The 27,068-nt window shown below is 34.3% G+C and overlaps 1 protein-coding gene across 3 annotated transcripts; it reads right to left on the bottom strand.

Moving 5' to 3' along the window:
- Positions 1-8: 8 nt before the first annotated feature.
- Positions 9-22,704, bottom strand: LOC110104913 (protein TRIGALACTOSYLDIACYLGLYCEROL 3, chloroplastic). Of its 3 annotated transcripts, none has more exons than XM_020834202.2 (12): positions 22,311-22,704; positions 19,085-19,213; positions 15,381-15,476; positions 15,283-15,300; positions 15,080-15,157; positions 6,801-6,862; positions 6,601-6,676; positions 2,853-2,960; positions 926-1,101; positions 747-831; positions 564-650; positions 9-279 (listed from the first exon to the last, which is right to left on the bottom strand). In XM_020834202.2, the coding sequence occupies exons 1-11, from the start codon at positions 22,503-22,505 to the stop codon at positions 612-614; spliced, it is 1,062 nt and encodes a 353-aa protein (XP_020689861.1). In that variant the 5' UTR covers positions 22,506-22,704; the 3' UTR covers positions 9-279; positions 564-611. The 3 variants fall into 3 exon arrangements, with proteins under 3 accessions (XP_020689861.1, XP_020689862.1, XP_020689864.1); XM_020834203.2 differs by having other exon boundaries at positions 9-253; XM_020834205.2 differs by lacking the exon at positions 15,283-15,300.
- Positions 22,705-27,068: the final 4,364 nt, after the last annotated feature.

Genomic DNA, 27,068 nt, shown 5'->3' with positions numbered 1-27,068 from the left:
GCCAAGAGTTGGGAAACATGGCTTCTGGACTGAAATTACTTTACAGGATATTCTAATCAAAATCGGACATGGGACCTGTTACAATTATCTCAGTTTTCTTAACGCCTCATTATCTAACGTATTTATATCTTGTAAGAATTTCTTACCATTTACAACGATAACAGGTGCCGAAATGCCCATAAAAGAATAGCACAAATTGATTCCAGTCAGAAAGCATATGGAGCAATGTTCTGCAGAAGCTTTAGCATAATTCCTGAGGCGGCAAAGTCCAGAACAGAGCTTCAAAAACCAATATCTTATCAATAGCTAGTTTTTGGAAATGAAGCATAAAAGACCATGTGCAATAAGCTACCAACTTAGATTAAGACTTCGTTTAGGACGACTTTCTTACTGCTTCTTAAAGCAGCTTTCTAGTACAAAAATTTTAAAATTTTTGTACTAAAAAGCTGCTTTAAGAAGCAGTAAGAAAGCTGTCCTAAAAGAAGCCTAAATTCTTCACCTACTTTCTTTAAACTATATTAATATCAAAAATAAAGTAGGAGTTCAGGGTATAACAGACTCACAGCTTCAATAGGTCTCCAATGAATAAAATGATAATGAGAAAAATGTTTTCAATACTTGATTGGCCCATCCAAGCTCCCCGAAGCAAACTGCAAGCAATTTACTGTTCTTTAATCTATGATCATTTTACTTCAGAAAAAGATGAACATTCAGATTATATCAAGTGAATGCAATAATGACTTTACCTGCTTAACTATTGGATTTGTTGAAGTAGTGAATTCCTGAGTCATTCCTTCCCAAACAATCGTTCCATCATACAGAAAAAGCAATCTGAGACATTGGGGTTTGTTTGTTTAGTAAATAACTAATGCAGAAGCAGAGGACATCAAACAAAGAAGCTAAAATAAGTGGCAGAATGAAGTACCTATCAACAGCTCTTCTAATGGTGCTATGTTGATGAGTAACAACAACATAGGATGCGATCTTTCCAAGCCTTCTAGTGGCGCTCTCTCCTTTCAGATGCACCGAGCGGATGAGATCTTCAACAACAGTGGACGCAATCGGATCTAGACCTGCAGTGGGTTCATCATATAGTAGTACCTGTAAGAAAGTATATTCTTCAGCTAATGAATTGAATAAAACCACTGGTTTGTGTTATAATCATTTTTTTAAGTAACTATCATTATTTTAGCATAAGTAACTATAATTATTTTAGAATAAAAATTTAAAGCTTTGATTTTTTTTTTATAATCATTATAAGCCTCAATAGTAATTATCTTTTTGCACTCTTTAAAAGCATATTTTTCCTTAATAAATTTTTGCATCTCTGTACTCCATCTCCTTAATTATGCATGATTTGTTTATAGAATCTTATTAAACTTCCACAAAAATCTCTTGATAGGACTAGCTATCATTTTCCACATTAGGTTTGGAATTAAAGAATTACAAAGTGCCTTAGCAACGCATTATAAAGGAGTAACAACTTTCTCACCGTTCAAATTTTATCATCATATCCTAGGGTAATTATTTGTCTTTATTCTTTGTTTGATACGTTATATATATGCATCTATGGCTACTATTCTAAGAAGTGCAGTCAAACTTTCTCATAGAATTAAACATTTTATTCAAAAAAAAATCTTTCCTTCATAGTAAAAGAAGCATATTTAATATTTATGATAGGATGACTGCACTTTTTATGATTAAGTGCTATACTCATTTCTAAGTATTCACTGTCGAAAGATCATAGACTATCTTGAAGTAAAGTACAACTTCTCCAATTACAATTTAACTCTTATTGCATGCCCACAGTTGGTTTTTTTTTTTAATGCATGCCCACCGTCAATAGTCTTATAACCAAAACTACTAAATCATATATACCCCTAATAGTTATGCTTTCTTCTTCACGTATCATCATCATTATGATCATTATAATAGTTTGGGGTTAGTTTTAAAAATCATCATTTTTCATTCCAGTTAAGGCTTGATATTGTTGTTGTTGTATTTTCATTCATTCATGTAAAGTGTTGCATGAGGTGTTAAACCTCTTCTTAGCAATATTTTTGAAGAACTTTTATACATATTACCTTCAGGTCCACTCATTTTTCCTTCCTAATTGCTTTATATTAACTTTATAGATACATAAAAAGAGGGCATTTTATACCATTTGTTGTACTTGTCCAAACTACCTAAAGACTATTTTCCACTAACTTCAATAAACAATGCTCCAACCATCCAAAAAACATGATCACTCCTTAATTTATTGTTTATAATTTTGACAAAATTATATCTTAACAATCTTATATCATCAATGTTCAACTTAGCCATCAATAAAAATTTTACTGTCTAACGCTAATATCTATAAAACATAGCTAGATAAACTATAATTTAATAAAACTTATCTTTAATTCTTCGTGATATTCTCTCGCACAAAATAATCTCAGAATATTTCTCCAATTTAACCAGTTAATCATAACTCCAAAAGTTATGCCCTCTTCTATATTCCAATTATTTTGTACACTATCAAAAAATATAAGCCTATCACACCTAAATACCACTTTATCTTCTAAAAACTTTAATTAATAATTATTGATATCACACTAACTAAAGTCACAAATATATTTAGCTTTTATTCTACAGATTATAAGTCATTTATCTTCTAAATTTTTCTTTATTGTTTTAGCCTTCTAATTAATTCAACAAATGTCTCACCGAGCAGAACTATCATATATGATAAGAGCATAACAAAGAAACTCACTTAGAATGTTATTAATATAAGCATCTCCATAGCCAATATAAAAAAAATGAACACAATGTTGGATAATACTGTGGGCATAAAAAGCAAGAAAGTATACCTCTGGCTCAACTATCTCCTTTGTATTGTCATATATAATAGATCGGGCTAATGCCACCCGTTTCTTCATGCCACCAGATAACTCAGAAGGCAACCTATCCTCCACCCCCTGAACATATTATAATAGAAAATTTACGGTAAATAAACCGCAGGACAACATACAACCTGAGAACAATTCTATGTTCCTGATTATATCCGTGATAAACCAATGTAAGGCTTTAAAAACATTGATCTATTGGCCTTAACAAAATACTAAGATTTGTATCACATTTAACATCTCATAATCTCACAAACTAAAAAAGATTCAAATCATGAAATGCATAATTGACACTAAGTTGTTTGGCATGAAAGTTGTAGAGCAAGCTCATAAAACTTATCATAAAGGAGCATTTTCAATGAAAGGTTAAAAATGGGAACCCCTAATAGTATTTTCTACAAATATTATATATGTGGGCTGAGAAAATTCTCACCCAGGCTCTGCTGAGAGAGTTTTAGCATTATGGGTGAAATTTTTAGAAAGTAAATTAGAATGAGATAATACACTATCCAGATATTTCATCCTTGTTTTGATATTACTTTATAATTTGATTCCAGGTTTTTCATAGATGCAAGCCTCTATGATTAATTATCCCTCTCAGTGACGAGAGAAATTTTTTAATTTAAGCTAGTTTCTAGAAGTTAAATACTTAGCAAATATTAGTAGCGAATTTAGCTTAGGATTGAGAATGTAAGGGCTGGTTTACCCTGGCCAGTTCAATTGAACCGGTTGACCAACCCTATTAAACCCCGCGCTAACAGAGACGAAACAGACGGAAGAATCACAACCTGGGCGAACCGAACTCGCGCGCGGAAGGGTATGGATGGTTCATTTCGCTATTTTGAGCAAACGATCGTTTTTGGGGATAATTTTTACCAACTCCTCTTAACTCATTTTCATTCCTATCGCTAAAGAAAGTGGAGAATAGGAAGAGATGAAAGTGAACGTGAGGAATGATTGAAAGAAAGAAGGAAGAAAATTTGTTTTCCATTTTTTATAAATCTTTCCCTATTTCTTCATCTAATCAGTGATGGATATTTAATTGACGGCAAAAGAAGATATTGAACACGGAAAGGATGAGATTTTGAGAAAAAAAGGAAAGCAATAGGAAATTCTTTTCTTCTAAAAGTGGAATAAAGTAAGTAAACTATTAATTGAGTTAATTTATATACGAATTTATATCCTCAAATGCTAATTGAAGAAATCAATTTATGTTGGAAGAATCCAAATGATATAGACTTTGGTTTGATGGTGCAGGGAGAAAGATTTACAAAGAAAGAAAGGAAAATTTTATGAGGAAATTTCATGTGGAAGAAATCAAACGTTTATTGAGACATTCAAAGTGAGATTTAATGTTAATTAAATTATTATGTTATTGGGAACAATTAAAGGGTTTCAATACAAGACGAAGATTGGAAGAGGAAACTAAAGTGGATAAATGATGTTATTTTAATATTTTCATGATTTTATTTTATTTATACAATATTCTAATTATTTGATTATTTGCATAAATTACCAATGTTGAAGGTATAATTATTTCATGATTATACAATTTTCTGATTAGTGCATCAATTACAAATGTTTGAAAGTTTCATTAAAGTGAAATGTAATACATATATATATATATATATAAGATGCAATGTATGAATAAATATTGTGCTAGTCTTTCCAGATTGTACTTTATTTCTTAATGCACCCAAACAGAGAAAAATAAGGAAAAGAAACAAGGTTTCCACTAGTAGATGCAAGAAAACAAAGAAAGATACAACGTCCTTCGATTCGAGAGGAAGAACAACTCTCCACAAGTCTCTAGCAAACCCTAGAGCCCAAGCACACAATGAGATCTCAAACTTTTCATTCAAATTCAAGATGAGGACCTAATTCCCCCCTTTCCCCCTCTTTAACTCTCATCCCCATAAAAAATTCCTAAACAGCCCTCTATTCAAATTTCCCCCCCTTTCCATTCAAATTTTCCCTCCAACCCTTGAATTAACTCCATGTGGGGCCCGCCTAGAGTAAGTAAGGACCGGAGGGGCCCGCCTATCATTTTCATGCCCCAAACATATTAATGCAGTTTATTTTATGTAATGGATGATAATCATGCTCTTTTTATCTATGTGACATCTAGGATGCACAAACCCAAACACAAGGTTTTAGAGACAACATACAGATATGAGACATGTTTATTATTGAAAATATAGAATAAAAAGACTCCTTGGAGATGACATTATTTTTTAATAGTTTTAAAATTAAAAATAACACATAAATTAAGCAAAATAAATACAATAAACTTATACAGTTATAGCAGTGTTCATTATTTTTTATTACACAGCACAATGCACATAAAGATATAAAAAAAAAAATCAAATAGCATAACTTAAACAAATGACAAAAAATCATAGCATTAAAATTGAAATTATTTGAAAATTCTTTTATTAATAATGTTTCATTCTGCAATAAATTTATAAGAGTTTAGCTCAAAACTATTTCTTTGAAGAATTTATCTTCATTCCTTTTGATTATTTAGTGTTAGTTTGGAGAACATGGGGCTTAGATAATGGGAGAGGAAGATGGCAACCATTGCTTTGTTCGCTTTGGGGTTTGCTTTGGCGTCGAGAGGGGGAAGGACATCGGTTGTCGAACTTTGGAGACGAGCGTTGGCATCAAGAGAGGAGAGGAAATTGGGAGACGAGCATGTGAGAGCCGAGTTTTGGAAGCTCGCGACTGGATGTATAGATTTGGCAATGTCAACCCAAACCCTAGTCGAGTGTACGAGAAAGGAAAAGTTCGATTGGGAAGATTTGCGAGAGAAGTGCCGGAGAAAAATGGAAAAAAAAATAGAAAAAGTAAAATTTTATAAATTTTAACTAAGTTTTTATGACACGAGTGTTGGACAAGCATGTATAATTTTTAATTATCTTTTTAATTGGACACCTGACAGATGTGCTTAACACGTGTCAAGTCTGGTTGGTGTTCGACAAGTGTCGACCATTGTATGTAACCTTAATATGAACTGTCGATGCATCATAATGTGACCAACTTCAAAACAACCTCATGATATTATGCATCAGTTATCTGTGACTTCCATAATGTTTAGCTAAGTTGGATTGCAGTGCAAATATCGAGGTCAATATAATCCAAGCACAAATTATACAATATGATTATTCAAGAACATCCTTCATCAATTCTAGCATTTATCTTGACAAAAATATCCATTCTTTAGAAGGTTAGGTATGTTCAAAGCTGCAAGTTACCGCAGATAGATTCCTAGACAGAAACAAAATATGGACATCTAACCACTAAAACACTGCAAAGACCCCTATAATAGTTCATTTTTACTTTTCCATTAAAAGTTTAAAAAATGCTTTATATGGAAGCAGAAACAAAACAGCCTGCTTTTTTCATGACTGGCGTCTATTTTTAGCAATAATTTAAAGTGGGCAGATGCATTTACAGTTCCAAAATCTTACCAAGGAGGATAAGTTGATTACTAGTTCAAGTAGAAATACTGCAAAAGCTAATACAATGAATTTGAGAATACAACACAAAAGCAGGCACATAGAAGTTATTTTCTAGCCTAGAATTCTTTTTCATGAAAAATATTCTTCCGCAACAAAAAGGTTCATAAAAAAGATGTCAATTCACTCCTATTATTCCATTAAAATATAGAAAAACAAATAAAATAAACAGACTTCTGACAATTTTCAAATACCTTCAACCCAACAGCAGCCAGATTTTCCTTGACAAGCTCTGCGATTTTATCTTGCGGCATCCTTGCATTTTCATACCTTTGAACAAAATGGAAATTAGAAATATATATCATTATGAAGGGCAAGCCCTGAACCCATAGCTAATTGAAGCTTTAGATTTTTGACTGTTGAATATGATCTAAAAGAAAAGAGCATCTCTTACAGTTGGAAACCAACATTCTCACGAACTGTAAGTGAATCAAAAAGCGCTGCACTCTGAAAAACCTGGATGAATAATAATGAACAAAAAAATGAATGAGCAAGATTGAATCAGAAACATAAGATAAAAACCATCACTAATGAATGGGATTGAACCAGTTACATAAGCTAAAAATAATATGTTATAACAACAACTAGGCTTGTTCTACTTTTAATTTGCATTTGAATGAAGCATCTGCCAATGATTTTTTTTTAATGCGATCTGCTAATGATTGGAAGATAAACTTCCATACATAATAGATTTCATCAGTAATTAGTTAGTAGATTGACGATTTTATCTTCCCTCTTAATAGTAAACAATACTGACCAACTCTATAAGGAAATTATAGCATTACGGCCAGAAATACAACATTGAAATGATATAAAGGTCAAGAGGAATGAGAAGTTTAAACATGAAGGGCGCAGACAGCGAAGGACAAATTGATCATCAATTCTAACAATAAAGCGGCACAAACCATTCAACAGCTAGAAGTTCATTTTGACTTCTGAATAACGTCAATATCTTAAAAAAGGTAATGTAAATGTCCAATGTCATCACGGTTGTATTTGTGGACATAATCTTTGTAAGAGAATATTACTCTAGCAATAAGCCTGCATAAGTCCAAAAAGGAATATCTTCAAGAAATGCTAAGTAAATAACCCTTGAAAATTGATTAGGAGTTCAATAAAAATGTGGGCTCCAAAAGTTTGCAGTTTGCTAGAGTAATACAACCTAAGAGACTTTTAGGTTGAAGATAGGATACAACCTAAAGATTTCACCCTCATTTTGAGGTAGTTTTTCAATGTAGTATGGTTTCCAATAAATGCAAGCTCCTATGTTTAATTAGCCCTCTAGTGACGAGAGAAAATTAGCTATTAGAAGCTAAATATTTAACTTATAACAGTAGTTCAACAAACTCTTGTACATGCTCATTGGCAAACTATCAAGTTGTATTCTTGCTCGTTGGAGAGTTATCGAGTTCCCTATTGTTAATTTATTTGTTCAATTTTCTGTTTAATTCTAATACTTGAAATTCATTTGAAGATGCATACGGGTGTCAATTCGGGTCAGCGGGTCTGGTTCGGGTCGAACCCGACTTGACCAGGGCATAAATGGGTTGACCTGAACCCGACCCATTTAGCTAAATGGCTCAAGATTTCTAAGCCAAACCCGACCAGCACGGGTTGCCGGGTTGACCCGACCCAACCTGCAAACCCGCGGGAACAATTGCTGAGTCGCATGAGGCAGAGTCGGCGAACGGCGGATTCGAGTGAGGCGGAGTCGGCGGAGTCGGCAGACGGCGGAGTCGGCAAACGACGGAGACGTCGAGTCGAGTGAGGTGGAGACGTAGAGTCGGCGGACAACAAAGTCGAGTGAGGCGGGGGATGCCCGAAAAATTTGGGATCAAGGTTAAATGGGTTGACCCGCAGTTTGTCGGGTCAACCCAAACCCAACCCGTTTTTAAAACTGGTCTGAAATCCGAACTCGAACCCGACCCGTTTCACAAAAGAGTTGAACCCCAGATTTTTTGGGTCGGGTTTCGAGTCGTGTCAATTTTTGACACCCCTAATGACGCATATTACATTCTGACTATTTGATATTTCATTTTTGTTGTTTTACAATTATATTTTTATTTTGGTAGCATTATTGAGTCCAAAAAGTCATTTTTATTTTGTTCTTTATAAATTCATTCATTGAAAATTTCGTCAATCACTTGGCACCTCTCCCTCATAGGAGAAAACTACAGGGAGTCTAGGCTTGCTTACCATATCAAGAAAAGCATATATAATCAATGTTATAAGATATCACAGCCGCGAAGATTTCCTACCCCATCATACATAAGAAAATGTACATGTCTTCATATACAAGTTTGAAAATTGCAATATTTTCTCGTCATATTGAAACAATATGCATAAGTACTTAGATTAGAATGTCCATATTATGCTAAGAAAAGCGCACACATGGCTTACCCACTCAATGGCAAATGTCAACTAAGAATTTTCTCCATCATGCTAAAAAAAGCGCGCATAGATTCAGGTCATCGTGTCAAACGCATCGAAATCATGATTTTGTGAGTTTGCAGGTTTATACCTTCATGCAAGATATAGAGATATTGAAAATGAGGAGATAACGAGGGAATTTGCGAATACAAAAATTTAAACCCTTCATTTTTTATTTTCTTTCTCTTTTTTTTTTCTTTTTTGCTTGTCTTTATTTTTTTAAATGAAATGGAGAAAGAAAGTGAGATGGGAGAGAAATAGAGAGAGATATATAATACGAGAAGAAAGAGGGTATCTTTGGGTGTTCACTCTCTATATAGAAAGAGAAATTGGGCGATTGACCATATAGAGAACTAATGAGAGGGGGATAAAGAGAGAAAGAGGGATAATGGGCTCTCTCTATATTTAAAGAGAGAAAGAGAGGTTAGAGAGAGGACTAGAGAAAGAGAGAAAGGGAGAAAGGAGAGCTAATGAGAGAGATATTTGTTTAGAGAGAGAAAGAGAAGTAGAAAGGGAGAAAAAGAGAAGAAGAAAGGGTTGGTGGAGGTGGTGATTTGGTTGGCACAATTTCGAGGATTTGAAGGATATTGAGGATTTTTAACTTTTTAAATTAATCAAAATAAAACAAAAGAAAGAAACAAAATAAATATAAATCAAATTTTTTTCATTATTTCTCGTTCCTTGTGCATGTCAAATTCATGTCATCGCTTTGTGTTGCGTGATAGGAAATTTTACATTTTATCTTTACATGAAAATCCATGCAATATTAATATCCCACTTAGTTAACTTTGACTTTTTGGATATGTCTGCACAGTCTATTTCATGAACAGGCAATTTTTAAGTGATATTCATGTGACATCGAGTCAATCATTCAATGTTTTTGTCTCACCCAATTGAGTTGAGCACAAGATGTAATTCTTTGCGGATATTGATGCTCCGGACGTGTTGAAGCAGTATGTTTTGCGAACAAACAAAGTTTGAGTGACTTCAATCAAGGTTGAGGTTTTTTAACTCTATTCATGCGACGTTGCATTAATTGGGCATTCTTGTCATGTTTGCTAGAGTCAGTCGCAAGACACATGCGGAGATTAAAAAATATATACATTTTACAGTGAATTTAGGTAAACGTGAATTACTTAATTGTGATAATAAGATAAAACAGTTCATACAAAGTATGTTCTGTAGTAACTTATTGTTGACCTGTACCAAATAAAAAAAATCAGATCAAATCCAACGTACCTGTCCGGCCACGAGTGTCGTCGTGCTCGCCATACTTCGCACGACCCCAACGTCACTTCCTCCACGAAGTCATTGTCGTTAAAACTAGAGATAAAGGAGGTTTTTGGCTCGCTGCTCTCCAACTCCCGACCCCCCTCTCACAGGGGAGTTCCTTCGGGTCCTGTGTTGATGCCTGACTTCGCTCCTTCGACGACACCTCCTGTAGGATCGGAAGCTACGACTTATTGATCGGAAGCAAGGGAGCTCGCTCGCTGTGAGGGCAACTCTCCCTGATCTCTCACGCCGCTTCTCCAGCTCCTTTGTTGTCGTTCGACTTCGATCCTCCAGCGACCGTCCCATCCAGTCGGGTTGGAAGTTCAACATCTTGATTGGAAGCGACCACGGGAGCTCACTGTGAAGTTAACTTTCTCCCTTGCGCGCTTCTTCGGCGTTGCTCCCCCGACGACATTCCTTCCTGCGGGATCGGGAGTCACGACATTTTGAGCCGAAGTTAACTTTCTCCCTTCGCACGCTTCTATATAAAGTTCTAAATCCCACCCTCGATGTGTTTGACGCGCCGATGGACCCCCTATACGCGCTCTTGTAGCACGATGGGGGGAATCCGGTGCGACAGGTGCAACGAGGCGGATAAGCCCTATACATGCTCTTGTAGCGTGGTGGGGACTGTCCTCGACCTCGACATCAACACCGCCGACACTGCTACGAAAGATAAAATATTTCATATCCCACTTTCGACGTTTGTGGCGGACCGGAGAACAACTTATACGTGCTCTCGTAGCGCGGTAGGAGGGAGCCCGGTGCGATGCATGCGGGGAGATGGGTAAGCCCTATACACGCTCTTATAGCGTGGTAGGGAAGTCACTGATGTTCTTGTACGGGTACCGTTGAAGGGCCCATACACGCTCTTGTAGCGTGATGACATGAAAAGATGTACGGCCGCGATTTCTAAGGACACCTATCATACACGCTCGAGTAGCGTGGCGGGAAGGCCCAGTTCCCCTACATTTTTCCCAAACGGGGGATATGCCGAAGTGCAGCCGAAATTTTCACTGAAGTACATAAAGCTTGAACAATAAGAAGACCTCACTTAGGCAACAATACAGAGGACCCGTACTTGGACATGAATACATAGAACTTGAACTAAATGTGCAGAGGACTCGTATGAACAATAGGGGACTTGGACTTGAACTGAACTATAAGAAATAGAATACCAAATCCTAAAATGTGCAATCAAGATCAAAGATCAAATGCCAAATAATAATTTAACTCATTCAAACAAATACAATCAAACAAGCAGAGGACTCCTGATGGAGAACTTTCAGATGTGATTGACTTATAAGCGGCATCAATTCACTACAAAATGCATAAGTACCACCCATATACAACAATCAAAGACATGTTGAGCAAGCAACAAATCGGCCCGTGGATTAAAGAAGAAATGAATGATAATTAGCTTGCAATATCATAGCAATTGCAAAACAAATATCAACCATCAATGCCTGAATACACTGCATACAAGGAATGTTGCGGGTTGATACATTATGTACGTAGTGGACTCCTACAACAGTCTTTACAAAGTCAATGTACTATACTTGTTAGTAGCAACAGACAGTTGCAAAGTGCACGAGTACTACCCACATGCAACAATCAAAGACCCACCACGCAAACAACAACTACCCTGTAGATTGAGAGGATTACATTGGCAATTGATGAATAAAGACTCCAAGGCATACAGATAATAAATGATTATCAAAATGAGTTACTACAAACGAGGATAATCATCTATACCTGAATATATGATACACAACAAATGATGTTGATAGATACAGTGGACTCCTACAACAATCCTTACAAGTTTGCCTGTAGATTGAGATAGAAACACGGGCAATTGATAGTGAAAGACCCATGCTCACAAATAAGTACAATCAATGATCACCTGAGATTGATGAAATGTGGATATTATATAAGTACAAATGGCTCTTGTACGAACACTTCCAAGAGATCGTACTGAATACAATCAATCCCTATTACCAAGTAGTAGTACAATCAATGACCACCTAAGATTGGTGAAAGGTGGATATGATTCAAGTACAATATGCCCTTCTACAGGTATGTCCGGGAGATTATAAGAAACATAATCATTCCTTGTGAGCAAGGACAGATCATACAATGCACTTGTGGATAACAATAATGGCTATACTATAAGTACAATGAACCATTATGGCCACAAGTATAGATAGCAACTACAACAACGGTGATTTAGATACTACGAGTACGTCGGGAATGAAGACAACTCGATGTACGAAGAAGGGCAACTCTTGTTAGAAGGGAAGAGATGTTTGAACAAATTCGAACTAAACTTCCTTGTGTTCCAAAATTTCTTCCTTGATTCTATACTTAGGGGAGAAAGCAGTTTAAACATCCACGAACATTGAAAATGACAAGTTGGCCCGGATACCTCTATTCATTTTGAATGCAACAATCACCAACTTCAAAGTATAGGGCAACAGTAAGGATGCAATCATCCAAAGTTGAAATGATTGATTCTTTATTTAAGCCAACAACGATGATGGCATAATAAAAAAAATCACCTACCAATTCCTATACGAGTTCTAAGAAGAGAAAGCTAAATCAAATCATTATGAATTGAATGAATCTCATTTCAATCAGGTTCTGAACATTGAGTTGGATAAGATTATTGAGGATTACAAGCTTCTTGATGAAAGATGGTCGTGCACACCATCTACGGGAAAATATAGAAGGATTACGACAAACACAGGCTCCTACAAGCTATCATAGGAGACCTGTAGTATATCTGCTAAATATCCAAAAATATTCTCGCATATGCACCGTAGTTTGTATGCACGGTACACGAAATGGTAAATGTATAAAACACCCACATGGGCCTCGGCAAGCATGTTGTAGAAACACATGTGACGTCTAGGGATGCTGTACGGGCCAATAAGTTTGAATCTGATCCTCCTAAGCAGGTAAATAGGAGTCGACATGGTTCAACAAATAATTACAAAATACCCCCAAATACCCGTATGGGCCCAGACGAGTATGTTATAGAAACACATGTGACGTCTAGGGATACTGCACAGGTCAATATATGAATTCAAGTTCAAGCCCGATCCTCCTATGCAGGCAAATGGGAGTTGATAAGGCTCGAACCTTAAATAAGTATCCGGTCGTGAGGTTGACCGGGATATTTCTTTTATACATTCATATTAGGCTTTCAATAAAGAGAATTCACAAACAAATGTATAAAGCCTACGAAACCCAATTCTCTGTCCAATGTTTAAAATTGCGTATTCGGGTATTGAGGCGTTTTTCATTCATGAGGTGAGGCGTAAGCCTCAAAATCACAAGATTGCGTAAACATAAAATGATAAATTTGTTATATGCTAATGAGTGAATAACATAAAACATAAAATAGTATAAGATATGAAGTGAAATCAAAATATCTCAATAATATGACAATATGAAATATAGTTCAGCTCATAATTCTATCTTTCAGAAATCCCATTATTCTTTTCATTAGCATATAATTCCGATTTCCAAAAATAAATAGCAATGACATATCACATAAGAACTCATAAGTCATCAACACTGTCATCACTATGGGGTTCTTCATTTGAATCATCATTATGGTGAACTGCTCTCTCCCCTTTCTCCTCTCCTATAGAGTCCAATGTTGGGCATTTACTTCAAGATTTATGTAAGTTTTAATATATATAACGGGAGGCATAAGCCTCATGCCAGTGAGGCGAGGCGGGCCTCAACCAAGTTGAGGTGCAAGCGTCATAAAAAAAAAACTCAAGGCATAAGCATCGAGGCGTTTTTTATTGGAATTGAGCAAAGGCGGGCCTCAAGGCGAGCCTCATATTACGCAATTTTAAACGCTCCTTAGTGGCATCAAATCCTCAATAATCTAAATAATCTTATCAATAGTTTGTCAGAGTGGACAAATTGAAATATACTTCAGCTCACAAAAAGCTAATGACTAGTCGAATATATCACTATGATCTATTCTCAAATAAATTTCTGCCAGTAAGGACGTGGTGCGTGTCCTCTAACCGGTGGTTTTGCCACCAAATAGGACTGCAGGATAAACAGTTATGACCCGGGACCCTCTGAACCGAGTGGTTTTGCTGTCAAATGACACAACGAAATATCGATTATGACCAGAGCCAATACGCTCCTTAGTGACATCAAATCCTTAAGATATGAATCAATACGATATGATCGATAGGGCACAAAGCCCTCTGTTAGTTAAGGTGGATTCAAATTTGTCCCCTTAGACAAACATTAACCCCATGTCTACAAGGTCCCCTTGGACGAAGCAACCCATGGCTGTCGACAATAATCCTTCTGTCAAATTGGGTCGACTACCTCCTCTGACTAAGTAGACCAGGGATCACGATGGCCCAGGACTATGGAACCATGGGATCTTGATCGGGTTCATCATCCATTCCCCCACCATCCGCTTTAAGTGTAAAATGATGAAAATTTCAATTTTAAATATCAAACTTTTCGAATATCTCAACCATTTCCAAATACTTATATCTATGCTGCTACTATATGCCAGATACTAAGTATCTTCTACGTATCTGATCAACGACTAGCCTTAATCGAAAGTTCTCTCTCATGATTGGGAGGGGTAATTAACTATAGGGGCTTGCACCTAAGGAAACCATAACTCAGATCATAAAGTCCTCACAAAATGAGGGTGAAATCTCTGGGTAGTGTCTTATCTACAAACCCATCTGTCTTCCCAAAATTTATCCCGGAACTTAATCCGTTAAAACTCCTCCCTCGAAGCAAAAAAGCACAGTCGGGCAGAGGCCGGGGCCGAAATTTCGGAGCCCACACTTATTGTATAGACCTCAGTATAAGTTTCAAGGTGTGGAGGTAGAGGGTTAGGTATTATGGATGCATGTGACAATGCAAGAGCATAAAAAAGAGACATTATAATTGCATATCAGTTAAGATATATCATACCAAACCAATTCGAAGACCTGCTATCTCCTCATCATCAACTAATCCATGTCTTTTCCTTCCACATATGAGAACTTCCCCCTGGAAAATGAACAAGTAGCAAATATAAAAGAGATTATCAGAACAGTAAAATCAAAAGATGTAAAAGCAACCACCAACCAATTGGTTGATGATATTGTATTTGATCATCAGAGTGGAGGTCATACTAGATTGAAGGATTGAACCTTGCAACAAAAAAGAAGAGCATATCATGGCAAAATAATAGAGCTTTTTAAAAGCAGACAGCACTATTTATGATTAATACCCTGTCTGGAGCTAGCAGTCCAGCCATAATCTTGAGCACCGTAGACTTGCCAGTTCCAGAAGGACCAATAATTCCCACAGCTTCACCATGTCTAATCTGAGCATAAAAGTAAATAGTAAAATAGTCATGCATAACTTAAGACTTCACGCTTCATTTTGCAAATAACCAGGACTATAACCCCACCAAATTAACATAGGATGAAGAAATAAATAGCAAATGCTAATGGACCTTTTCCAAATTTGTGGCATAGTCATGATTTATTTGCTATGAACTTCCCTACACAAAATAGTCTAACAAGCTAAACAAAAAATAATTTCATAATCAAGTTTATGTTTAAGATATATTCCAACATCAAAATTGTCATTGTTGGTTATTAGTCCTGATGAGAAAGGTTAAATGCTAACGTGAGGTCAACAAGTAATCATAAAACTTAAGAAAGAAATCATGCAATGAATCCAAATTTAAAATTTGCTAGTGGTAGAGAGGTCTTGCAAAGATTATAGTAAGAAAACCGAAAGCTATAAAAATTGACGATTCATATGACAAATAGTTAAAGGAAGGAAAACAAGAAATATGTAAACAAGTTAAAAAAATAGCTGAGAGGTCTAGAGAAATTGATCAAATTAGATGTATTAGAAGCAAAGTTAATAGGATCGTAATTAAAGATGAAAACATCACCAAAAAAAGAAAATATTATTTGAAACATTATTAAATGAGAGTTCCGAGGGAAAAATTTTATTAGAAGAATAAAAAGAATAGAACTAGAAACTGTAATTTAGATTAATCCAAAAATAAAGCATTAAGACAAAAACCTTTTGAGATTTAGAGAGTTATGGAAGATAATAAACTAGTTTGGTTAATAGTTATATTCAATAAAATCATAAATATTCAATGATGTCAAATAATTTGAGAATGAATATTTTTATATCATAACAAAGGAGATGCACGGAGTTATACAAGTTAATCAAACATATTCATAAAATAAATTTATCTGAGAGCAATGGCATAATCTTAAAAAATACATTGGTATTAGAGAATCTATTTGATCCTATGTTGATAAAATAGACCATTAAAGCAATTTTTGATGCTAAGGCTATTAATTAAAAAGCTTAAAGCTACAAAAAAGAAAATATGTTATTTATTAATCTTGAGTAGGCATGCGATCAAGTACTATGCGGTTTGATTTGTTTTGTATTGTGTAAGAAAATAATGAGTGCCAAGGATGTGACGAAATTTTAAAAAAAATGTATATTAAAGAAGTCGATGTGGAGTGATCAAAGAATTCCTAAACATATAATGATTACATCAAGTATTGACATTAAATCAGAATCTTTTTTAATTGGTTATAGATATGCTTAAAAGGATATTTAAAATAAGGGTTAAATTTTACTATTTGCAAATAATATAACTCTAGTAATAAAAAACTCTATGGAGTGGAACATTAAAACAATGTGTGAGATGTTTAAAATAGAAGGGACCTAGACTTAGAACAAAAAATAAATATTTGAGATGCAACTTCAATGGGTTTGGAAATAAAATCATGAGTTAATATTTCTAGTAGATTAAGTAATTTTGATATGTAAAAGGCTCAAGTATCTCTCGGATATATTATACGAAAGAATTGAGATATAAATGAGGATATAACTTATAAAATTTGGATGGCAAAACAGAGAAATGCCCAAGAGTACCATGCAATGAGAAAAATATCATAAAGAATTACAAGTAAATTCTATGAAAATGTGATTAGCCCAGCTATGTTTTATTGATCTGAGTGTGAGACAATTAAAGAGTCATTAATATCCAAGTTTAGTGTAGCAGAAATAAGAGTGTTTAGCCTCATCTTTGAAAATATTAGAAAGAATAAATTTAAGAAGGATTATATAAGAGAATTGAAGTAGCTCCAATGAAAGACAGTTGTAGAAAATAAATTTAGGTGATCTAGACATATCCAATGAAAGGTAAAAGATATAGACAAGAAGATAGAACTAGTGCAAAAAGCGTAGGTAAAAAAAAAAGATAGATCAATGATATAATGAATAGAAGAATGCAAAAAGATTGAATAGGGCGACACTTTATGCAATACTCAGCAAGAATAAATGAAAAATAGTGCAATACCTTAAGCAACACTCAGAATAATCTAGAGAGTTACCAGTAGCGCATGTATGGACTATCCTATTAGAGTAATAAAGAATGTTTAGACCTCTACGAGGTGCTCTTTGTGTTCTCTTATTGTCTTGTCCAGTTTTTGGCATATTAATTCTTAGTTTTTTATTTATGGAGGGTGAAGTGTTTAAAGCAAGGTGAAAAGATCATGGCCCAAAACTATTTAGAAGCATATTTAGGGGGTTTCCTTCACAGATGTCCTTTGGGTATCCAATCAGAAGTGTTTCTTGGGTGGATGTTTGAACTATTTTCAACCAAGTGATTGATCGAACTATTTGGGTACTCTGCACAAGTGACTTCCTAAATTCTCTCCTATAAAAAAGGTCTCACAATGATCTAATTCTACTACCTTACATACTTATTATTTTATCTCATCACTTCAAAATCTAACTTTCACATCTCCATTGTCCATTTATTCATCTATCTTGCATAACCAACTGATTTTTTGCTCAATGCATTAGCCAATCACATTAGCTCTACCACGTTGATATTGAACACTCAAATCATAATCCTTAGTCAACTCTAACCATCTCCTATGTCTCAAATACAATTCTTTTTTAGTAAAGAAGTACTTTGGACATTGATAATATGTGCACATGTCACATCAAATTCTTTATAAATAATGTTTTCATATCTTCAATGCAAATATAACAACACGGAAATCTAATTAATATATTTGATAATTCTTCTTATCTGGTTTCAATTGTCTATAGATATATCATGTTACTATGTTGCATCAATGCATAACTCAGTCCTCTGTAAAGCAACACTAAAAATATGAAAAACCTCCATTTCAGAAGGAATTGCTAATATAGGAATAGAAACTAAAATAATTCTTCAATTTCTAAAAACATTCATCACATTAAAAGTTAACTTAAATAGAATTGTCTTTTGTATCAATCAAATTAAAGATTCTGCTATCCGTAAAAATTCTTTCACAGACTTCTATTACTATATTGCCATAAAACTCCTAATAAAGATATAATAGTAGGTCAAGGCCATTTTGTCACTAGAAGAGCATTATCTGGTGTCATCTATGATCTATTAGGAAAAGAAGAACTGCTTTTCATGAAGCATGAAATGTACTTATTGATTCAATTTCATCTATTCGTAAAGTCATTTAGTCATTTGTGAAGCATCCGCTAAAAAAAGTATACTCAAGTGCTTTAGCTACTACTACAATAACAATGACAAGCCTTTATCCCACTACGTAAGGGATAGCTACATGAATTATTTTTCTCCATTGTCCTATAAGAGTCAAATGGAGAAAAAAGGATTGGCCAACCCCACATAGTGGGATAAAGACTTGTTTTCGTAGCAAAAGCACTTGATATAATCTTTTTTTAGTGGATGATTCAAGTGCTTTAGCTATTTAAAAAAATTATATAGAAAAGGGCAACAAACTATTTTCCTTGTCTAAGTGCACCTTACAATTCTAATTTTTCCCTCTACATTCAACTTATATTATCTTTATTTCAACATTAAATGTCAAAGAAAACTACTGCTAAAATATAACAAATCAGTACTAAAAAAAGTATCACCTTGAAGCTCAAACCTCTTAATATTTGCTTCTCTCCAAAGGATTTGTGGACATCTTTGCACTCAATTAGAATGTTGGTTTCATCATTGACATGTGTACCTTCCAATGAATTCTCACCAACATTGGAGCTCTGAAAACATGAATAACACATTCTCAGAATACATTATGGATCTAAAAAGTATTTTATAAACATTTTGTGCAATCCAAAGTTAAAGCCATGAAGCAAAAAATAACTTAAGTTAGATAACAAATGTTATTACTTGAAAAGTTTTATTGAACCTATGCCACAAGAGCTTCTTAAAATATGAATGAATCTCCAATCTTCAAAGTTATCCTAAGTTCAATGTGAAGCAACAGTGTTACAGACCTGAACTCCATTTGTTTCTAATTCCCATAATGACAGTTTTAAATCCCAAACACAGAGGCTTTAACAAAAATTCTACGTACTAGCACTACTGAATGAATATAAGACTAGATATGTATCAAAATAATAGACAATGAAACCTTTAATATTATTTACCACTTGCTTCAAAGTTAGAAAAAACTGCATGATGTCATGATGCCTAAAGACTGAGAAAAATTACAAGAGCTGTATAATTAGATCGAATACTTATTATTAAAAATAGAAATTGTTTTTACTTATTTATGCAAAACTGGAGTTTGATTACAAGTTAAAAAGGGAGAGAGATGGAGAGAAAGATAGGGAGCGAGAGAGAGAGAGACAAGAAAAGTGATAGTTAATATTTAAAAAAGAATGAAGTGCAATTAACCATCAAACTATCATAATCATTAAACTCACTAATACTACGAGAACCAGTGATCTATTTATCTCAATTTACTAAATCAACCACTAAAATACAACCAGAAGCAATGTATAATAATACAAATAAAAGAAGAGCAAAGTATCTACCGATGTCCAAGCAGCCAAAGCTAAAGAGAATGAAATCATCTAAAAGGAATCAATTGAAACAAAAGATATAACAGATTCATTATGCTTAGTTCTGTTAAAACAAGATCGTATATTATAACCATCTAACAAAGCCTTAAATTAAGCAAAGAAATTCCCACTGAAGTAAAACTTAAATAATAAAAAGGTAATAGTCTTCACTATTCTTTGAAATTGCGTATAAAATGGGAATAGCAAACTTGGATGCAAGCCTATAGTTCTCTTGCTAGGAAATAGCATTGCAGTGCAGATAAACCTAGCATGAAGCAATCAGTTATTACTACTGCATGCAAATGTGTTCAATAACAAGATTTTAGCATAGAAAAATTAATTCCAGATCAGAAAGAAAATTGTGCTAAGTTGCTTCGAATCCAAGAAGAAGTGGACTATAATCGTGTTGTACCACCGTGCACTTACCTTCTACAATTCATTTACATAAATCTAAGCGTGCATATATGAACCACTACGTCCAATAATTGTCAAACAATTAGTACATGCTTACACCCCACATGCAAACATGGTTTATGTACATATTTATGTTAAATTAATGTACTAGCTTTTTAAAGAAAAAATAGCAATGCAGCGACTATTTGAAGAAATATGGGGTAAGTAATAAAGAATTTTGGAAATATGTGACTGCTTTTATGTTTAATTATCACGTCTATATCTGTAATCATTATTTTAATTTGAAAAAAAAAATTAATGTGCATAAATACAAAAGTTATATGCACCTTCTTTAAAAGAACATTTATTCTCAAAATCATTTGGACATTATAAAGGGGGAAAATGCCTCCAAAAAGAAATAACTAAAATTAATTTTCTTCATGGAGATGAGCCAAAAATGAAACAAACCATAACCCAATGTAAGATGGAGTTGTAGCCAGGGCATTGACATTGCCCTCGTGAGGATAAGGCGACAGTTAACCCTCCATGAATTATTGCAGCGTGATAACTGAGCAATGTTCAAGTAATCTTGCAGAAACTAAAAACATGATAGCTGTTGTTATGATGTGGTTAAAATTAATCAATTTGATAATGATAATTCAAAGTTGTATAGAATTTATCAATAATGAGGACAATGAAGTTCTGAAATTTGAGAAGTTAACAGATGGTGAAGCTCAATAGGAGCTATGCAAAGAGGGAACAAAATTGAGGTTGACCTGCTGCTAAAAGTTTGATGCTAGTTATAGGCCTTTAGAAGCAGGGTTCAAAGACATTTGTAAAGTAAACCCCCTTAGAATAAGTTGCTAGGCAAGTGCAGATAGGTGAAGTGTTACATAAGAGTAAAGCTTAGAAACATCTAAGAAATGCATAACAATATGATGGGAAAAATCCTCAAATTCATGTAAGAAAAACCAAAAGAACATGGTCTTAGGGAAACCCATTTCCCACTCTAAAATGCAGTAATTCATCTCCAATCAAACTCCATTTCTTTCTCCTCTTTCGCGCGCTTCTTCATCTTGCTATGAAGGTAACCATCTTTCTCCTCTTACACACGTTTTTTCGGCAAATGCCGAAACCCAATTTTTTGGCGTTGGTGAATAGTGCGTCGCCAATATTGGTGTCGCATACTAAATTTTGGCGTGCGATTTAATGTTCGAATGGAGCGAATGCTGGACGGCATACCACCGTATGCAGTTCAGTTGGAGATTATTTTTTATGATTGAATTGAATATTAAATGAAGTAAAAGTCAGCGCTTGAAGAATCTTTAATCTTATGCATATCAAGATATGGAGTACTAAAATAAACAGAAGGAACTGAGACTCAAAAGAGAGGAAGATGTCTGCTGGGATATTTAAGTTCGGAGAAACACGATAGGACTCAAGGAGTACTTTAGTTTCAGTTCAAAAGGAATACTTCACCTGAAGTATAAAGCATACTAGTAATTTTTCCTTGCAAATGTTCATATCCAACAATATCATATTCAGCACAAAGCCATCCAGATAGAGGTTGTGCTGAATGAGTCTTTGAGGCGATATCAAAGATTAACTAGTTCATCAGCGCATGTAGGTTCAACATGTCTTCATGAGACACGGAACATAAAGTAGGGATACAATCAAAGAATTGTTTTCTCAGTGTTCTACTCCCTATAGTTTGAACCTAACTAACAGTTAGCAGGCATTTTCTGCAACTTCAATTGAGCGCAATTTGCCAATTGGACTAGAAAGAACATTCTTAGCAAAATTCCACAACTGGTTTGAGGGCAATAGCAAATGCTACACAAAAATCAGTAAAACAAAGGATGCTCGCAATATAAAAGCACCAATTTGAGATTCTTACGTTGCTTTCTAAGGAAGCAAGCCCGTCTCCCAAATTCCTTGGAAGCGCCGTGGAGGCACAAAGAATCTTCCTACTAGACGAACATGAACACCAGCTCCTGCAGCCTGGCAATAAACCCCCCAAGCGCGAGGCACGCTGGAGACCGGTCATGGGCATGCTCCAAGCATTCGCCCAATACACCACTGAGCTCGACATCTTCGAGATGAGCGATCAGAGATGGCGAAAGCGATATTTAAGTAGGTAAAGAGCTTACTTTAGGTAGAACAGGAAAGCCAATCTTCATGCGACTATGAAAGATGAAAGATTTGTTTTAGAGGAAGCTGGTTTCGTTCCATTAACGGACGGAAAGGGAAAACAGAATCGAATCCGGAAGATCTACGACTTGATATGACTAAGGAAGAGGCGTCAGAGAACTGCCTTGTTAGCGTTTGGTTGGAAAAAAAAAAGATGAATATAAAAATAAATAAATTAGGTAAAAAGGTATAATTTTATTAGATCATGAATGAAAATTATATTTTAAAGTTAAATGCTTTTTTTTTGTCATAAATATGAATAATGGCATGCTTCATTGAACTTAGAGGGTATCAAAGATGTTGAGTGGGATTTGGAATGAGCTTTGATGAGACCTAATTTATATATAATTAAATAAAGGTTCATAATTGTAAAACATATATTTTTAGATAATTGAGAGAAATTAACTTGTTTATCATACTGAATTTGTAGGCATTAAAGTTATTCAATTTAAACATTCGAAGGTTGGAATAGTCAAAAAGGTGAATCAAGATGATCTTGGATAATCAATAAGGTGTGAGACAAAGATTCTCAGGCGGCCTCTCTATTGTATGCAAGGGGAAATTTGGAAGTTCGTCACCAACGAACTTCATAGGGATGAAAAATCAACACCCAAAACTTATTGCCTGATGAAATATACAATGACCTTCAATCACTCAAATGTACATTATTGTTATGCAAATTATCATGAAAGGTGTGTGCTTATCAAAATTAGTACAAATTTTATAAGGCATCATTTCATGAGCCATTTGAGGCAAAATGTTCCTCTAAAGAAGAGAAGTTTATACATGTGAAAACGGTTGGAATTAACACCATTATTGTGAACCCTAATTTAGAGAGTACAAACTTTTGTGTTTATTCTTCTCAATCTAGTAACCAAAACATCAGGATAGAAGCGGAGCCAACCATAACTTTCAGGGGGGGGCAAACTTATAAGTAAAAGTGTAGAGATTTTTTTTGTTCATATCCTTGATCATTGTACACTTCGCAGATATGTCGGGGGTCCAAAGGGACAGAGCCCCCTAGTGGGGTTCAACCTGGGGGAATTGTTCCCTAATAAAATATCCTTACAAATTTTGGTTGTAAGGATATTTTTGAATTCTCTTTACTATTTATATTTGTATTGGGTTCATCGTTCCCTAATAATAACACATCTACACAATGTGTTTAATTATGCTAGGACAAATTGCCTAAAGACCATAGTATTTTAAAACTTTTAGCGTTGACAATTGCTTAAAAACTCTTATAATAAAGACAAAAAAATAGATAGAGGATGACAAATTACCTAAAAAATCATATAATAAAAAACTTTTATTTTTTTTTTAGGGGGGGGGGGGACAATTGCCATTACTGGGCTTAAGGTGGATCCTCCAGGATACGTTCGTGTTGTTGATTTTATCAATAAGATATATCTTGTTCGGCAATCAATAAATTGTTGATAATGGTCTCGATTGGATCAACATATCAACTAGTTCAATCTAAGGGTGTCGTTATCCAATCAAATTTTGACTTGGAGGGTACATGATCTTCAACATCTTCTGCAAATAATAAAGAGGAATATTCGTTGTAAGGACTATAATTTCCTTTATGAAAATCATATAAACTCATAACTTTAGTTCATTAGAAAAGTTTTTTTTTTAATTTAAGAAGATTATCTAATTCCTTAGAGATATCATCCGAATAGCACAATTCTGGTGAGTACCTTCACCACAACTTTCTCTTGCATTACAACTATCTCTTACAAAACCTATGACATAACTTTGTTTGCATTATCGTTATCACTTGTAAGACTTGCATTATAACCTTCGCTTGTACCACAAATGTCTCTTTCAAGACTTTGGTTGTAGTCATGTTCCTTAAGATCTACGCCACAATTATCTCTTCTATGCCACAATCATCTTTTACATGACTTAGGTCATAGATATCCCTCTTAAGACCTACTTCACAACCAAAGATTGTAAAATCTAAGACTTCATACTCTCTCTTAAGTTTCGATAATTTACTTTCTCAAATATGACAAAGAATAATTTATTATGGATTTATAGTCATACTCTATCACATCTCACTTCTCTTTATATTCATAATTTAAGACAAAACAAGCACAACTTGGACTACATTTAAAGGCGTATGTCACCCAAGATGTGTAGTAACTTTATTACATGGCATCAAGACATTAAATAAAAAGCATAAATGTATAACAATCTTCCTGTGTTGAATTTGTGTGGTTTCACTATCAAATAGGTATCGTAATCCTAATATACATCATACTCTTTACTACACTCAGTCTATGGGTGATACAAACTAAAAAAGAAAATTAAGAAATTGGCATCACAAATTGTCGCCAAATGACTTATTTCTATCCCTTATTGTATATCCATTAAGTCCATAAAAGGACCCTATTCAAGGAAGGAATGTTGGATTGCCCAACCATCCCTTTTAGAAGATGGTAAGGAGGACTCCAATCCAAATTAGAATAAGATGGGTTTTAATTGAAGCCGTAATTGAAATGGGATTGCCCACTAAAAATTGGACTTAAACAATAGAGTGATTGAAATGGATAACTAAAATAGATAAATAATTAGTTTAGCATTATTATAAAAAATTGACCTCACATTGTGAAAAAACTAAAAAGGTATCTCATATGTCTACAATTATATACTAGAAACTCTACAAGTATATCCTATAATCAATGAAAGTTCATTGTAGGAGACATGTAAAAGACCATATCAAGCTATGAAGAGTTATGTCAATGAAGGTTAAAGAATTACTTGCACATAAAAGTAGTATTCAAAGTTGGAGAGGAATATGGACAGAGCTTTTTGAAAATTTTCTATATAGATCACTTGGAATTCTTATAGGGATATTTAAGGCATAATTTTGGATTTGATGGTGTCATCCCAAGGAGTCATAATGGTATAAGTGATTGTAACACTCAAAGTAAGTTTGATATAAACTAGTTAGGCTTAGGACTTTGAAAATTTTCAAACAAAGTGAATTTATAATGCAAGGGATGGGTAAAGGGAAGTATTTATTATCTAGACTATTTGGAGATTTATTAAGAATTTAATTGGAGTTTGAACAAGAATGGTTAATGAAGAAGCCTTTCTTGATTGAGAGCCCTAATTAGGTTTTAGATGCTTTAGGGAGTAGTTTGGTGGGTGATTAAGGGGATAAAAACTCTTGAAATATATAAATGAATGTTTTTACTAATATTCTTAGAGTTCAAATGTGTGAAAATATAGTTGCACCAAGACTAGTCCACTTTAGCTCATGTTTGATTGAAATATTATCTTCCACTAGAGCTACTCCAACCTTTTCACATATATGCTAATTTTGTATCTTGTCTCTAAGAGTAAAGCCACTCATGTTGAGAATCCTCATCCCTGCAACACTTAACTTAATATTAGGCTTCTCTTTTAAGGGAAAACATTTTGCACTATAAGGTATTGCAGGTCTAACCACCATCTTATAGAATTTTCCCTTAAGTTTGAGGGGGACTTTTCTATCACACAACAAACCCGATGCATTCCTCCACTTTAACCATCCAACTATAATTCTACTAATAATATCTCCATCTATTCAACCATCACTCTGAACAATAAACTGAAGGTATATCTAAAATGTGTACTCTTATTAATGATTTGATCACCCACAGTCGCAATCGCCCCACTAGAACTATTATTACTAAAATTATACTTCATATATTCAATTTTAGATCTATACAAATAAAAGTATTTAGACTCTAAGGTTAACCTCCATAATTCAAATTTACCTTCAACTCCCTCTCTAGTCTTATCAATAAGAAAGAATATCATCAGTAAAAACCATACACCAGGGTACAACCTTTTGCAAATGTCTAGTGAGAACATCCATGACTAAAACAAAAAAGATATGGGTTTAAGGCTAATCCTTGATGTAATTCAATTGAAATAGGAAAATACTTGGTCAAACCATCTTGTGTTTGAACACAAGTAACAGCTCTTGCATACATATCCTTAATAACTTGAGTATAAGCATTATTAAATCCTTTTTTTTTCTAGAACTCTCCATAGCACTTCTCTTGGAACTTTATCACATGCTTTCTCTAAATTAATAAATATCATATGTATATTCTCCTTACTCGATCTATGCTTCCATCAAACCACTAAATAAATGTATAGCTTCTATAATAGATCTACCCATCATGAATCCAAATTGATTTTGAGAAATGTTAAAATCACGTCGCAACCTATGCTCCACAACTCTCTGCTATAGTTTTAAAGTATGCCACATTAACTTAATTCCTTTATAATTCGTACAATCTCGTGCATCGTCTTTATTCTTAAAAATATGAATAAACATACTCATTCTCCACTCATCTGTCATATTTTTAGTCTTCAAAATAATATTAAAAAGTTTAGTAAACTAATAAATTCCTTCACCTCCTAAGCATTTCTACACCTCTATTGGAATATCATCATGTCCTAC

This window comes from Dendrobium catenatum, unplaced genomic scaffold (assembly GCF_001605985.2).
Source record: "Dendrobium catenatum unplaced genomic scaffold, ASM160598v2 fragScaff_scaffold_1680, whole genome shotgun sequence".
NCBI lineage: Eukaryota > Viridiplantae > Streptophyta > Magnoliopsida > Asparagales > Orchidaceae > Dendrobium > Dendrobium catenatum.
The sequence above is the reverse complement of the archived record's forward strand: the minus strand, read 5'-3'. Positions and strand labels throughout refer to the sequence as shown.